Source organism: Tinamus guttatus, unplaced genomic scaffold (genome assembly GCF_059628265.1).
Source record: "Tinamus guttatus ecotype Peru unplaced genomic scaffold, ASM5962826v1 Tinamus_guttatus_pri_ptg000311l, whole genome shotgun sequence".
Lineage (NCBI taxonomy): Eukaryota > Metazoa > Chordata > Aves > Tinamiformes > Tinamidae > Tinamus > Tinamus guttatus.
This window is the reverse complement of record NW_028288845.1, coordinates 2,036,335-2,050,766: the sequence shown is the minus strand read 5'-3', so window position 1 is coordinate 2,050,766 and position 14,432 is coordinate 2,036,335. Positions and strand designations below refer to the sequence as shown.

Here is a 14,432-nt window from a genome sequence, read left to right as displayed (position 1 = left end):
TGGAACACATCTATTTTAGATGTTCATGCTTTGTGTATTTTTTCAGAATAAAATGGTTTTACTGTAGGTCAGCCAGGGAATCCTGGCCCTCCTGGAGAGACGGTCTTTGTGCGAGGAGATCCAGGTGATGTTGGTTTTCGAGGGGCACCTGGGATTCCTGGACAGCGAGGGCAACAAGGAGCCAAAGGTCTTCCAGGGAACCACGGAAGAAGAGGCCCACAGGGTATGATGTGAAGCTTTTAAGCGGCGGGTATGAGCCAGCAACTGGTCCCTCTGCACAAGGATTGCTGTCGGCAAGGCTGCTGCAGCCACGTAGAAAGGGGCACCTCATAGTTGGGCTCTCTTATCTACAGAGAAGGTAGGGCTGGGGAAGAAGGGCCAGATTCACACACAGTGGTTGCAACATCTTGTTGGAGGACTCCCCCACCAACCTGACATTTGAAGCCATTTGGACTCTGTCTGCATGGATTTTGAGAAACCATGGAAGCTGCAGACAGGTATGAGCTAACACGGAGTCACACGTCCACACTGTGAATAGCTGTTTGGCTCTCAACAGGTTCTTTAGTTTGGAAACAGGGATCTAAATTCTATGCTTCTTCCACAGATTGTAGAGAAAATGTTTCTACACAAGCCCTTTCTCTTCTCTACAAAAGGAAAAGTTCTAAATATTAATTAAATTCAAGAGTAGGGAGAGAAGAAAAGAGAAAAGTTCTGTCTCATTCTTTCTGAGACAAGGGAGTTGAGCATCCCAAGTATGTGTTACTCAAGCAGCCAGTCTTGTGTGTTCACCTTGGAATGTGAACACATGTAACTGCAGAGCTGTTTGCTTTGCAGGTCCTATGGGAATCCCTGGCCCACATGGTCCACCTGGTGCTACAGGACAGGCAGGGGACCAAGGTTTTCAAGGAAAACCTGGTCCTCCAGGTCCCTCAGGTACTTCTGAATCTGTTGTTGTTTGTCATTCATTTACAACTCATATTTGTATTCTTATATAAAATATTCTTACTAATATTTACTTGAATATAGAAAATGTAAGGAACTTTGGAAAAACTCTAAATCTGTTTTTCCTATGAGCTTGCTAAAAGTATCTGAAATGTCTTTTTTTTTTTTAATTTGATGTCATCTCATGATTTTAGTTCTCATTCTGTTCTTTATTCTAATTTACATGCCTGAAACTTGCTCCTACCTGAACCACAATGGCTGCAATCTGCTTTTCATTTTTCAAATCTTTCAGGTGTCATAGGTAAGGTGATGTTTATTGATTACTGTTTTTATCTGGGCTTCCTTCTTTTTGGATACACTCCATTTAATTAGAAGATCTTCGCCAGGCTGCTAGGAATAGGATATTGCCACAACAGTGCCATTCTATTAAGATTTTTCACATAAACAGCTTGCATATCCAAGCAGAGCATTATCATAATGGTGCTGCATAAGATGGCTCATGCTAAGACATCACTTATAATTTTGTCCAGAGATATATAAAATACTTCTGTTTTAAGTTATTTATCCGTTCATTTTGTTCACTTATCACAACAGACACTATCTAGCCAGAAACCTATCCAGAGTCTGAATCCTACACAGACTGACACTTAATTCTTAGTGTGATTAAACTGATGTGATATTGCTTTTGTTCCAAAATGCAAATAACCAATAACTTTTAGAACAGAGAGAGAGAATGGCCACAATATTTTTTGTGTGTGTTGTGGGACAGAACAGCTAGGATTAATTGTAATCATTTGGGGGCACATTAACACCAAATAGAGAATGGAGACCAAGTGTCAGCTAGCACACGCTTATGGACACATGCCATCCTGTTAAATGCTGTTCTTAAAGGTTGAGAGTGAAGTTAAAATGAGTGAGACAGATCATTCAAGTTTTTAAATAGTTGACTTTAAAATATCCACTTGAATACCAAAATCAACTAACAATTTTTTGTCTGATTTGTTTCCTATTACACATTTGAGGTGACCCCGGTGAACCAGGAAAAATAGATGACTCATGCCCTACAATCCCAGGGCCTCCTGGAGAAGCTGGGCAAAGAGGAGATGATGGTTCTATAGGATTACCAGGGCCGATAGGCCACCCTGGACCCCAAGGTAAGCTTAGGTTTTGAAAGGCTTGGATGGCTGTTTTAGTTTTTCAAACAAGGTATTGGAAAGGGCTCTTGTCCATTTTTTATCTTGTCTCTTCTTCCTAAGTATTTTTAGCTGTCTCCAGAAATAAATAATTGCTCTGTTATCCTGCTTCCACTTCTGAACTACCACTGCAGTCACAAGGAACGAGAATAAGCTATAAACCAATTACAGAAGGAAAAAAAAAAAGTTCTAGACCTTTCTGTTCCTTATATGTAATTTCTTGATGGTCTCAGTTTTGCTAACTGGCAATGTAAATGGTGACAATGATAGATGTTGAACGCAGCCCTGTGAAGGAAGAGCATGCCCTTTGTATTTGTCTAGGAAGAAAAGGTGAAGAAGGGTCATGTGGCCTGCCGGGTCAGGATGGCTTGCCTGGGCCACCTGGGCCTCCAGGGGACCAAGGGAGTACAGGAGAACAAGGATACACTGGGCCACAAGGTGAGAATGTTTCATTTCCTCTGTTTACCACTGTGGGATGAGATAATCATATGCTGCGATGTCTTCATTTTAAAGATAAACTTACTGATGCTTTTGGGAAGTGTTGGCTCCAGTTCAGAACACCTTCAGTGCAGTCAGCAAGATTTGCTGCTCTCAGTAAGCCCAGACTAAAGAGGTAGATTAGACTGACAAGGGCACTGCTGATGTGTACAGCTAAACCAAGGTTCAGCAGAAGAGGGGAGCCCGCAAGACCAGGGAGAAGGGAGTTTGTTCCTATCGGTAACGTTCACGCAGCAACGCAGTCACGCGACTCGGAGATGAACGAGGCGATGGAGAGGCCACGTTTGCTTTCCGCTCCCCTCATTCACCCCAGTTCTCTCTCTGACCTCAATACCAGACCATTCCTTTTTCCCCTGCAGCTCAAGTACTGGTAACAATACTTGTGGATTGATAGCAAGTAAAAAGGCCTCAGCTCCAGAAAAATCGCAATATACATTATTAACAAGAAAAACAAGTCCAGACAGCAGTGTCATCCTAGGGAACAAGTCCGTAAAACTATTGCCCACCAAAGTTCATTTTTTCGTGGTCAGATATCCATGCAGCACAGGACAGAGGCAGGACCATAAAAGGCAACATCAGAGCATTCAGCAGCAACTTACTTCAGTTCTCTCCAGTAACAAGGATAATGCGAGTCTTCTGTTACTTTTACTGCCCCCAGAAAGCTGTGTTATATTCAGTCAGGAACCTCTTACTGAGCACTAACATAGAGCAAAATATAAAAGCTCCGACTAGTTAAGTGTTCACTTAACCAGCAAATTGTTTTACCTTGTCTCCTGTGCATCAGGTCCACCTGGCCAGACCGGTATCCCAGGACCACCAGGCCCTCAAGTTAGATCTGAAAGTGGATTCTTGCTTGTTCTCCACAGTCAGTCAGACAGAGAACCACTCTGTCCGCAGGGGATGCCAAAATTATGGACTGGCTATAGCCTGTTGTACCTGGAAGGACAAGAGAAAGCTCATAATCAAGACCTTGGTATGTATTGCACTACAGTAGTCACTCTCCAATTGAGATCTAATGTGATGTGCTCTATTTACAATAAAAGACAAGCCTGATGGGGCACACATTTAAGAACTATCATCAATTATTTACTTTCTGTAGACTCCATACTAATTTTCAAGATTTTTTTTCCTATATTGATTATAATGAATTTATAATGAAGAGGGGCCCATTTTGGTGTCTTGGGCCACCTGTACCAATTTTGACTGAAGTTAGCTGCCTAAATATGTGGCCAGAAATGCAACCTTAAAAATTGAGCGGCTGCAATTTACATAGAAGAAAATTATTGAATTTTTGTCCTCTTTTTAGACAAGAGGCAGAGAAGTCCCTTAGGATGAAAGATGAAGAAGATAATAAGCTGAAAAAAGAAGTTTTAAAAAGAACTTACTAAAAGTAATAAAAAATAGATATTTTTAGTACACGAGTGTTGGTTTGAAATGTTTTCACTATTACATGTTTGGTATTCCCAGGGTAGCCAAATTTAGTAACACAGGGCCTTATAGCAACAGTGAAAATAAGAGCCAAGTAAAATAAAATCCTTGTTCCCTCTGACCAAAATATGTTCTTTTTGCAGGCCTATTCCTTACTAAGGCTACTCTAGATGCTTTCTTATTCTTGGAATGGAATAATGTCCGTGATAAGCACAACTGTCTTTTGTGTAGGAGTGTTATATGCCTTTACAGCACACTTTAAGGTTTTGGTGCATTACAGAAATAATATATCGATCATGAAATTCAAGGCAGAATATATTTTCAGTGATTACATTAACTGAAAGATCACAATGAAACTATTCCAAACTAAGTTCTGGAAGAAGAACTTGAATCTGACATATGCAGTAATCACTCCTTGGTTCCTGCTAGTGTCTGGCTGATGAGAGTTTTGCAGCATGGGTGCCTCTGTGGCGAGTCTCAGTCCTTTTTCCGTTAGTTTGAGAGTCCATGAAACCAGGAAGGCAACAACCTGGAAGGCAACAAAACACCTAATGAAATTTCTTCCCAGGTCATTGATCACAACAGCTTGTCACCCTTCACAAAAATGATCTATTTTAGCAATGTTGGTATTTGGTTTCTCACTGCTCCTAGTGAGTGTGTAAATAGCCATTTTCCTTTTTAACCAGCTGCTACCTCTTGTCTAATGAATTTTTCAGTGTTGTCACAGTTCAAAAATTTGTCATCATAACAGTTTCTCATGGTGGCAAGCTACATGTTTAAATACTGTGACATCCTGAAATGTTATTGGTCAAAGACAGATATCGATTATTAAAAAAAAGTTTCTACTTAAAATATTATTATTCATTTTGGTAGGGAAATTTAGGAGTTGTGAATTATGCAGCATCTCTTAAGTAACATAGTTTTGGAACAACATTGGCCAAAATACTGCTTTGAACTTACCTGGGAAAAATGGAGTAATTTTCAACATTTGTTACTATTTTCAGGTCTAGCTGGATCTTGTCTTCCTATATTTAATACCATGCCTTTTGCTTACTGTAACATCAACCAAGTTTGTTATTACGCCAGCCGAAATGATAAGTCTTACTGGTTGTCAAGTGCTGCTCCTCTCCCAACGATGCCGCTCTCCGAGGAGGAGATCCGGCCCTACATAAGCAGATGTGCCGTGTGCGAGGCGCCGGCGCAGGCTGTGGCCGTTCACAGCCAAGACCAGTCAATTCCTCCCTGCCCACTGAACTGGAGAAGTCTTTGGATAGGATATTCCTTTTTGATGGTAAGAGTCTGCACACACGAGCATACACAGAGAAATTTCTTTCATATGGCTTTTGTGATATAAAGGTTCACACATTTGAGCTTTGACAGGTGAACTCAAACATGTAGCAAACCCTACAGAGTAAAAGCAACACCAAAAATGGATCAAATCCAAGTTACAGTAACGTATATAAAGAATGGGCACCATAACGTGGGCAAAGATGCATTTTGAGAAATTCAAAGTTCTTTTTAATGCTGTCCTCCAGTCAGATCTGAAGCAAGTTTAGAGAACATCATTTAGTATGCACCTGGATTACTCTTTTCTTCAGTTTGATAAAAAAGGGTATAAGGAAAATAAGGTGCTTCCAGACTTTTTCATATATATAATTTATAAAGATTAAGACTGAGATTAAATTATTAAAGAAAAAAAATAGAGATGAAGTTATTAAGGAATTACTGAAATTTTTCTTCAGCTAAGAAAGCTTACACCAATCTGTGAACAAAGTAGCACCATCAAAGCAATCAAAACCCCCAAGCACATGAACATCATTTACCTGTTTTTCACATGCAGTGATCAAGGTGTTTTTTTCCATTGTTCTTTGCAGCACACTGGATCGGGTGATCAGGGAGGTGGACAGTCCCTTATGTCACCTGGAAGTTGCCTAGAAGACTTCAGATCTGCACCATTCATTGAATGCCAGGGTCAGCGGGGAACATGTCAGTTTTTTGCGAATGAATACAGTTTCTGGCTGATAACAGTGATGCCTGAATTGCAGTTTGCATCAGCCCCTCTGTCAGGAACTCTCAAAGAAGGACAAGAGCAGAGAAAAAAAATCAGTAGGTGTCAGGTGTGCCTGAAGCATGGCTAACAGTCAGGAAGAAACTGAGCAGGGTAGGGAAGAGCAGCATGCTCAAGGTTAAACATGACTTGATATTGGAATATATTGGAAAGTCCACATTTCTTTTGTATTGATATATAGCACTGAAAGATGCATCTATGGACTTTTATCCACCCATGTGCACATCTACAGATACTAAGAGCTACTGTAAACCACCTGAGATCAGAAAAAAAAAAAATCTGTCACACCAGCGTTGACTACCGTAATATAGAGGCAACAGGGAGAATTTGGAGTCTTGAATAAGTTGTTCTGGATTACCCAGGAACACATCGCATGATTATACGAGACAACAGATTTTCCGTTAGAAGGAATATTTAGAACAGGAGGAGAATGTGTATTTTATAAGGCGTATTATAAACAACACCTCTGATCGATATATAGATAGAGATGTGCAAATACTCAGTGCCTTCTCAGAAGCAGAGAATAGGTGGGGTTGACAGGGACCTCTGGAGATGATCTGGTCCAACCTTCCTGCTCAAGGAGAGACAACTACAGCAGGTTGTCCGGGACTGCATCCAGTCAAATCTTGAACATCTCCAAGGATGGAAACTCCACAACGACCTGCGAGAGTGCTCAACAGCCTCCTGAGGAAGAAGTGTTTTCTTATGCTCAGATTGAGTTTCCTGTATTTCAGTTTGTGACTGTTGTCTGTAGTCCTGCCACTTGGCATTGTTGAGGAGACTCCTACTTGGTTGTCTTTAGTCCCTCCTGTGAGACATTGATAAACATTGATAAAATCCCCCTTCTCTTCTCCAGGCTCTTCCCAGCTCTCTCAGCCTTCCTTCATGAGAGATGCTTCAGGCCTTAATCATCTCTGTGGCCCATTCTGGACCCATTCCAGTAATTCCGTGTTTCTTTTGTACTGGGGAGCCCAGCAATGGACACAGCACTCCAGATGTGGCCTTAGCAGTGCTGACCTGAATGGAGAGACCAGCTCCTCAACCTGCCTGCGCTGCTCTTCCCAAGGCCCAAGAGACTGTTGGCCTTTTTTTACCAAAGGACACATCTCTGGCTTGTGTTCAGCATGATGTCCATCAGACACCTCTGGCCCTTCTCTGAGCTGCTTTCCAGACGGTCATCTCCCAGTGTGCGATGGTGCTGCATAGGTGCTGCCCCTGCTTCTACCCAGGGGCACAACTCGGTGCTTTCCCTTGTTCAGCTTTGTGGGTTTCCTCTCTGCCCATTTCTGCAGCCTGTTGGGGTTCCTCCACATAGCAGCACAACCAGCTGGAGAAACAGCCTGTCCTCCCAGTTTTTTTATCACCTGCCAACTTGCTGAGCGAGCCTTTGGTCCCATCATCCAGGCCATTAAAGAGGAGGTTAAATGGTATTGGCCCCAGCATCGACACCAGGGGGGCATCACTAGTGACTGGCCTCCAGCTGGGCTTCCTGCTGCTGATCACAACCCTCTGGGCTGGGCAGTTCAGCCAGGTTTCTGTAAAGCAGCTTCACGGCCCCTTCCTCCTCTGCCGCCGCTTGTCTCCGTCTATCAGCTGCATCATCAGCTTGTCTACAAAGATGTTCTAGGAGACGCTTTCAAAAGCTTCACTCAAGTCGAGATAAAAGTCTTAAGCACTGCAGCTTCAATTCCCAAGCTCAACAAGGTTGCCCACTCTGTTTCTGGAGGATGGGCAAAAATGTAATTTTATTGAGAACACATGCTTGCACATAATAAAATAGTGAAGATCAAATCTTGCTTTACCATTGCAGTACCGAACAAACTGGAAAAGAAGTGTTAATTGATCTTTTATAAGCTACAAAAAAGTTGCCAAAACACTAGCAGCAGGTTGTTATGTAAGAAAATAAAATTAGCTGAAATAATGAAGCCTTAAAAACTATATTTGCAATTATTTTTTTTCTGGAGCAGTTAAATGAAATTAAGCTCTAGTCCAAAGAAGTTGCCAATGACAATTAAAAAGAAATAGTACCCTGGTGATAACATGGGTGATTTCATCTGCATGATGCATAAAAGAAATCTTTGAACAATCACCTAACCCTGAAGCAAATAAATTTTGTTCATTTTTGTTTGTTTGTAAATATACCACAAAAGGAAGGTGAACCTTCACCTTGCAGCGCCTTATGGAATCTTGGCTTTGGAGTTATTTTGATATATTACTATTAACAGTGTTTATTGTTTAAAAGTTTAGAAGCTAAAGCACTACCTTTTGTAAAAGCTGAATACATCTGTACCTTCATTCATCGATAAGGGAACAAAAGTAGGATATGTGCATTTGAATCACAGTGAAACTACTGAAAAAAATGCATTGATTGCAGAAGGAGAATTCATTGTGTGCAGAAGGGCCACAAATGCTCTTTCTACCCCTTAAATAAGGGATATTTTCATAGAAGAGATTAAAGTGTCTTTCTGCCACTTGTGTGCTACAAGATTTTTCTTTTTTTTGGTGAGCAAAGTATTTTTCAAGCAGACGGAAAATCACATCTGTAAATCCTAATTCAAGAAAAAGCTCCTTGTAAAGGTATCACGAGCACGCAATGTGATCAGACAACTTGAAAGCTAGATCCAGAGCCTGAAACAGCAGGAGAGAAAGATGCATCTTTCTGTCTAGCAGTCCTAGCTAGAGGAAGGCAGGATGGGCCAGTCCTCCTGGCGCAGTCGTGTCAGCCTGTGTCGCTTCTCTGACAGCCCGGAGCAGCCCGGCTGACACGGGGCCAAGGGCCCACGGGGCTCTCCCAGCTGGGAAGCAGCCAAGAGCCAGGGCCCAGCGCGGCCCTGCCGGGCTCCAGCAGCCCCTCGCTGGGCCAGCTCCTTCGGCTCGCGCGCAGCCGTCGCCCCACGCGCGCCTCCCGCATGCCCTCTGCGGCTGGCAGGACACACGGGTCTTGAGAGGGAATTAATCGCTGCGTCAAAGAATTTAATCCATCCTGCCCCAGACGGCATCTCCCACACACAAGAGACTCTGGCTTTCTGGTTGCAGAGAGTCTTGAGCAAAAGGATCTCCATCTCCAAGGTGCAGAGCTGTGAGAAGAGAGCAGCTACTTAAGGCAGGTCCCACGCCTTAGTTATCTACTCCTTAAGCAGTGCAGAAGGCTTTTCCAAGAAGGCCACAGCTGATGTTTTCTGAAACACAATTGGTTTCAGTTTCTATTCAGCAGAATTTAGACACTGCATTTTCTTTAGTTGTCGCTCCTGCATCCTCACTGGATTTGGGGAATTCCTCACTAAGGTCCCATAAAGGGCAGTTTCCTAAGAGTGCTCACCAGCCTCCTCCTCGTTTGCAGCCTCTGCTCAGGTTTCTCAGACCCCCTTTAGATACAGGGGGGCTCTGCTCTTCCGAGAGCAGTTAGAGAGCCCACGAAGCAGTGCTGAGGCTCTCGGAACTGACTGTACTGTGGGCACTTTAATAAATTGTAATTAAATCCTTATAGACTCTGTTGCTAAAGGCTTTGTCTCAGTAAGACAAATTAAAGACAAATAAGATGCAATACAATGGGATTTAGGAGTTGAGTTTTTGTTCAGAAAAATCTTATAATACCCATAAAAATCAACAAAGAAACAAAGACCTAATCTAAATAAATAATCTAAAGTCCCTTCTTAGAACTGTATCATCTTGCACTTGCTCTTAAATATGATGTAAAACAATCACGTTTTCTGGTATTTTGATGCACACTTCTTGCAACAGTGCCAAGAATGGTTTACTAAGGTTGCTAAAAACATACTATACTGGAGATACTTTTAGGCTGTCATTGATAGTTTGGAATACATAAGAAGTATGCCAGTTTGTTTCATGCTTCAGCAGAATCCATCTAAAATATTGCACTCATTAAAAAAAAAGTTGTACATAAATTGCTTAACATTATAAAGCAAGCAAGACATAGCCCAAATTAAAAAGCAACATGTGCTTTAGTTGTGTAATCACTGGTCCACTGATTCTAAGCAGCAAATAATTAGGTGGGTTATTCATATGGGACTTAATTATGACATTATGTATAAAAAAGAATAGTTAGACTGCTTATAAGAGTCAAAACCCTCCTCAAGGCAATGGCCTTGTGCTAGTCCTTATAGCACAGGTAACCTGCACAACTGTATTCAAGGGCTCTAGAGCTTGGGCAAGCCTAGCAGAGAAGTGAATTTTATTGTAGACAGCAGCCAGTATAGAAGAGTGTCCTGGCTACACTGGGAGGTCACTGGCGTTAACACGGTTCTGGAGAGCTACCCTGGAACTGAACGCAGAACTGGGATTACAGCGAGGCAGGTTGCCTTCCCATCACCCTGGCCAACGACGGCACCCGAGGGCTGCCAGCCTCTCACTCGTGGCAAATCCTCAGGACACTGGCAACATCTCCCTCTGCTCCCAGCCAGGGCTCTAAGGCAGGAGAGCAGCCATTACTGCTCAGCAGTTCATACAAGGATTTGGAATAAAGTTAAACTGCAAACTCCATCACATTCGGCTGGGTAAAACAAAATTCTGCTAAACAGAAAAGCCAGATCTGACCACAAAAGATACCCCTATGTTGGGCTCTGTATGCACCTCTTTGGCAGTTTTGCATGAGGAAGACAGAGGTTTCTTTTCATTGAAGAGAAGATTAGAATTTCTCGCAGGTAGAGAGCAATTAAATTCAGATGGGAATTGAAGCAATCTACATTACAAACAGCTACTCTGAGGCAGCTGCAGCTGTAGTTCATTAAGCCTCCACATACTATATCCTAAAAATGCTAAGGCAAGTCAGAACTTTCAAATGCATTTTAAATGTTTAAGCACGATAAAGTAAAGCATGTAAAAAGTGAAATACATGCAGTAAGTGCTACCAATATTATATAATTTTTGGCCATAAAAAGAGCTGAGCATGATAAAGTGTAGAAACTGAAAATTTTATGTACTCTACCTAAAGAAACGTTTTATCATTTCAGCATGTTTGAAATGAAATGCATCAAGGATCATTCATCCTCTGTTCTACTAGCTACAAGGACATAATCCAGTTTAAAATACATATTTCTTTATGCTGACAGCTCCATCTGTATTTCAGCTCCATGCAGCAGTGAAAGAGGTACAAACAACATATTCTTAATACAGTAAACAGACTCAGGTGAACACAGCAGCTAACCTGCTCTGGCCACTCTGACGCAAACCCATGTCCTGGATTTGTTGTTGTTGCTGTTAATGCTGCATGCAACGAAAGGGGGAGCTCTGGCCTTTGCACACCAACTATTTCAAAACTTTTATCAGAAGCTGCTGAAAGACTTTTCCTACTGATGGAAACGAAAGGACTCCTATGAGCACCAACTGAATTATGGTGTTTAAACTGAGGTTGAATTCGGCTCCTTAAAAACACAATTGACATATTCTTTAACCAACAGATTATACAACAGATGCAGAACAATACGCCTAACACAAATGAAAGAAAAATAGTCAAAAAGATAATTTCTTACTCATTTGCAGTGTGCAGGTTTAGGGGACATTCCTTAACTTCTAATCTGGGCATGGAAAACCCTACATAGATTGCTGGATTCACAGGAGTGAAGTGCCCACCAACAGCTCTTAAAGGATCCTTGTGAAGAGTTGTGAAATTGGGTAGAAAATGAAACCCAACTCGCTCAACTAAGGCAAGAGCAAGTAAACAGTAGATGTTCAACAGATTGTAACAGACACTGGTCTAACCGCCTCTTAAAAGGCTAATGGAGGAAATTCCAGAACATCCTTAACCTGTTTCAAGGATTCATTACCCACATGGCTTAAATCTCTTTGCTTATATTTGCTTTGCTGCAATGGAAACTAACCCAATTCCTTTACCCTGAGCAGGCAGTGGAAAACAAATATCCAAGCTATTCAAATGTGCATGGCAGACTGTCTTTCTGCAGTCTTCTTATTCACTGAAAAAGTAACTGGATATGAGTAAATATTACAAGGCTTAGACGCTCACAAGATTAATTTTCCTTTAGAGCTGTATCTACAACTAAAAGCTCAAAACGGTCAATATTTGCTTTACCCTTTGAAGTCTCATAGCGAGTAAGACAAATTACCTTTCGGATTTTTTTTTAAAACTTAGAATAGAGTGGAAAATGCTTAAACAATCCAAGGTGAATATATTAGTGCAACCTCAGGACAACAGTTATTTGTTCAATGACCAAGTATTCTGCTTTTATGTGCCAATTTACTGTGCTATCACAACAAATGCAGTCACTATAGCAACTCCCACAGCAGTACCATCACAGAAACAACATTCACCTTCCTAAATAAGCAGCAAATTTTCATGGCACTTTAGAAAAAACTTTTTTTTTTTTTTTTGGGAGAATAGTGTGTTCTGCAAAAAAACATCTCCTCACAACAGGTTCTTCTGCCAACATTAGCCAGAAGCGTCAGCAAAAACTCAGTGAAATCAGAAACAAAAAGAAACAATCAGCCGCTGCCATGCGTGACGCCAGCGGCTCTGCGCTCCGTGCAAGGCGCTGCAGGCTCCCTGTGCACCCAGGGCAGTCCCGCTGCGGGGAGCAGGAACAGGCAGCACCACACGTCCAGGCCAGGAGGCTGTTCTGGTCTCCTCTGCTGCGCGCTCCCTCCGCAGCCACAGGGCCTCGGTGTCGGTATCCACCAACCAACTGCTTCTGGTTCGAGGGACATTTGCCCTTTGCCAGGTGGAGTATTATAAAATAAATAAATTATGATTCACTAAGCACGGAGTGAGAAGTGATAAACTGCAACACCCACTCCCTGTCACATCACAAAACTAGAGAAGCCCTTCAGCAGTTGTACTTATCCTATTTTTCCAAGTCCTTTGATCAAGTTTCTTAGGCAATCTTCAGGCACAGGTTGACCTACAAATTCCCACAGCCCTTTTTGGTCCCCACATTTGGTCAGGATCGCTGTACAGACTAACGGAGCTCTTGCAGGTTTGCTCCATCATCTCCAGTTTGAGTTCTTTAATTATATAAATAAAACTAAACCATCTGCCACAAAGACTGTTTGTTAGGGGATGTGGAACTTCTTACCTGGCACCTGAACACAAAGTGCAGAGGAAGCACTAAACATTCACAAGATATCACAGCTCCCGAGAAAAAGGAATCAAATTTCACATAATAAACATTTATACAGGACTACTATTTTTTTTCCCTTCCCCTTGAAGAATCCTTATTTTATGCAGACTGAGTCAGCTACTAAAGAGGATGAAAGAATATTTAGTGAGATATTGGTTTATGTAGACTGTCCTGAATTGTTGTTCCTGAAGAAAGAAGTGGAACAGAGCACATATTAGAAATTCATCTATGACTTGCATCTACCATCATCAGGCCTCTGAAATCGGAGGGGGTGGTGGTGGGGAGTGCTAAAGGATGCATCCAAATTCTGTAAAGAAAGCACAGGGTAAAATGCTACTAAAGAATCATTCTCTTAATAAACTTTCCAAAATACTATAAATAACAGAACTTCTTCCCAACAACACAATCACAAAACTTGCACAGAACTTAAAAAGGAGCAAAATTAGACCCAGCATAAGTTATCTGCCCCCACAGTGTTACAAATCTTCATTTCTAATAATATTTTAATTTAAAATTCATGCTTTATTAACTATTGTAATGAAAAACAGATCGTTTCGAAATGTGAAAAAATATTTATTTCAATTTCATATAGAAAAAAGTGCAAACAGCTAAACAACTTAGTACTGACAAATTTCATCAATATTTAGTGGCAAGCGCTTGACAAAATAAGAATAAAGAGGGGAACCCGAACAGAGATCCTCCACATAGGGAGGAAACGGAGTTTAACAGACCAAGTAAGGCACATTGAAACTTTCCAGCAGAGCACTGTGATTAGTTTGAGGCACCAATGCTATTCCTTCCTCATTTACAAAATTATTACACACTAAGTAAAACATTTAAAGCCTATGCAATTTTTTTAAATACATAATTAAGAAGTTGTAAGAAATTTAAAAAATTGACCTACTAGAAGATCTGAATATCTGCTGCTTCATTCTGGCGCTACTGCATATATTGTTCTTCTGCATAGAACAGCCAAGAGAGAAGACACCAAACAGCTTCGGTCCCCAAGCACCCAGGGCCTCGGAAAAGGCTGCAGCGCCCGCAGTGCTCCCGCGAGCAAAGGCACACGGCAGCCCTGCCGCTCGGCCGGCACCGCCGAGGCCTCGCGCCCCACAGCATCGGCTGTGCTGCTCCCGGGACAAGAGCAGCGCGGGCTGCAAGCAAACGGTGGAAGGGGTAACGGCACAGGAGAGAGCAGCCCTTGCATTTTTC

The 14,432-nt window shown here is 41.9% G+C and overlaps 1 protein-coding gene across 1 annotated transcript in view; it reads left to right on the top strand.

Annotated features, from left to right (window-relative positions):
- Positions 1-6,269, top strand: part of COL4A4 (collagen type IV alpha 4 chain) — a 58,139-nt gene extending 51,870 nt beyond the window's left edge. The window contains exons 40-47 of the mRNA XM_088528514.1: positions 68-223; positions 835-933; positions 1,235-1,243; positions 1,965-2,096; positions 2,457-2,573; positions 3,418-3,606; positions 5,066-5,352; positions 5,936-6,269. Of these exons, the coding sequence (XP_088384640.1) occupies positions 68-223; positions 835-933; positions 1,235-1,243; positions 1,965-2,096; positions 2,457-2,573; positions 3,418-3,606; positions 5,066-5,352; positions 5,936-6,199 (1,253 nt within the window). The 3' untranslated portion in view covers positions 6,200-6,269. The remainder of the gene's footprint in view (positions 1-67; positions 224-834; positions 934-1,234; positions 1,244-1,964; positions 2,097-2,456; positions 2,574-3,417; positions 3,607-5,065; positions 5,353-5,935) is intronic.
- Positions 6,270-14,432: the final 8,163 nt, after the last annotated feature.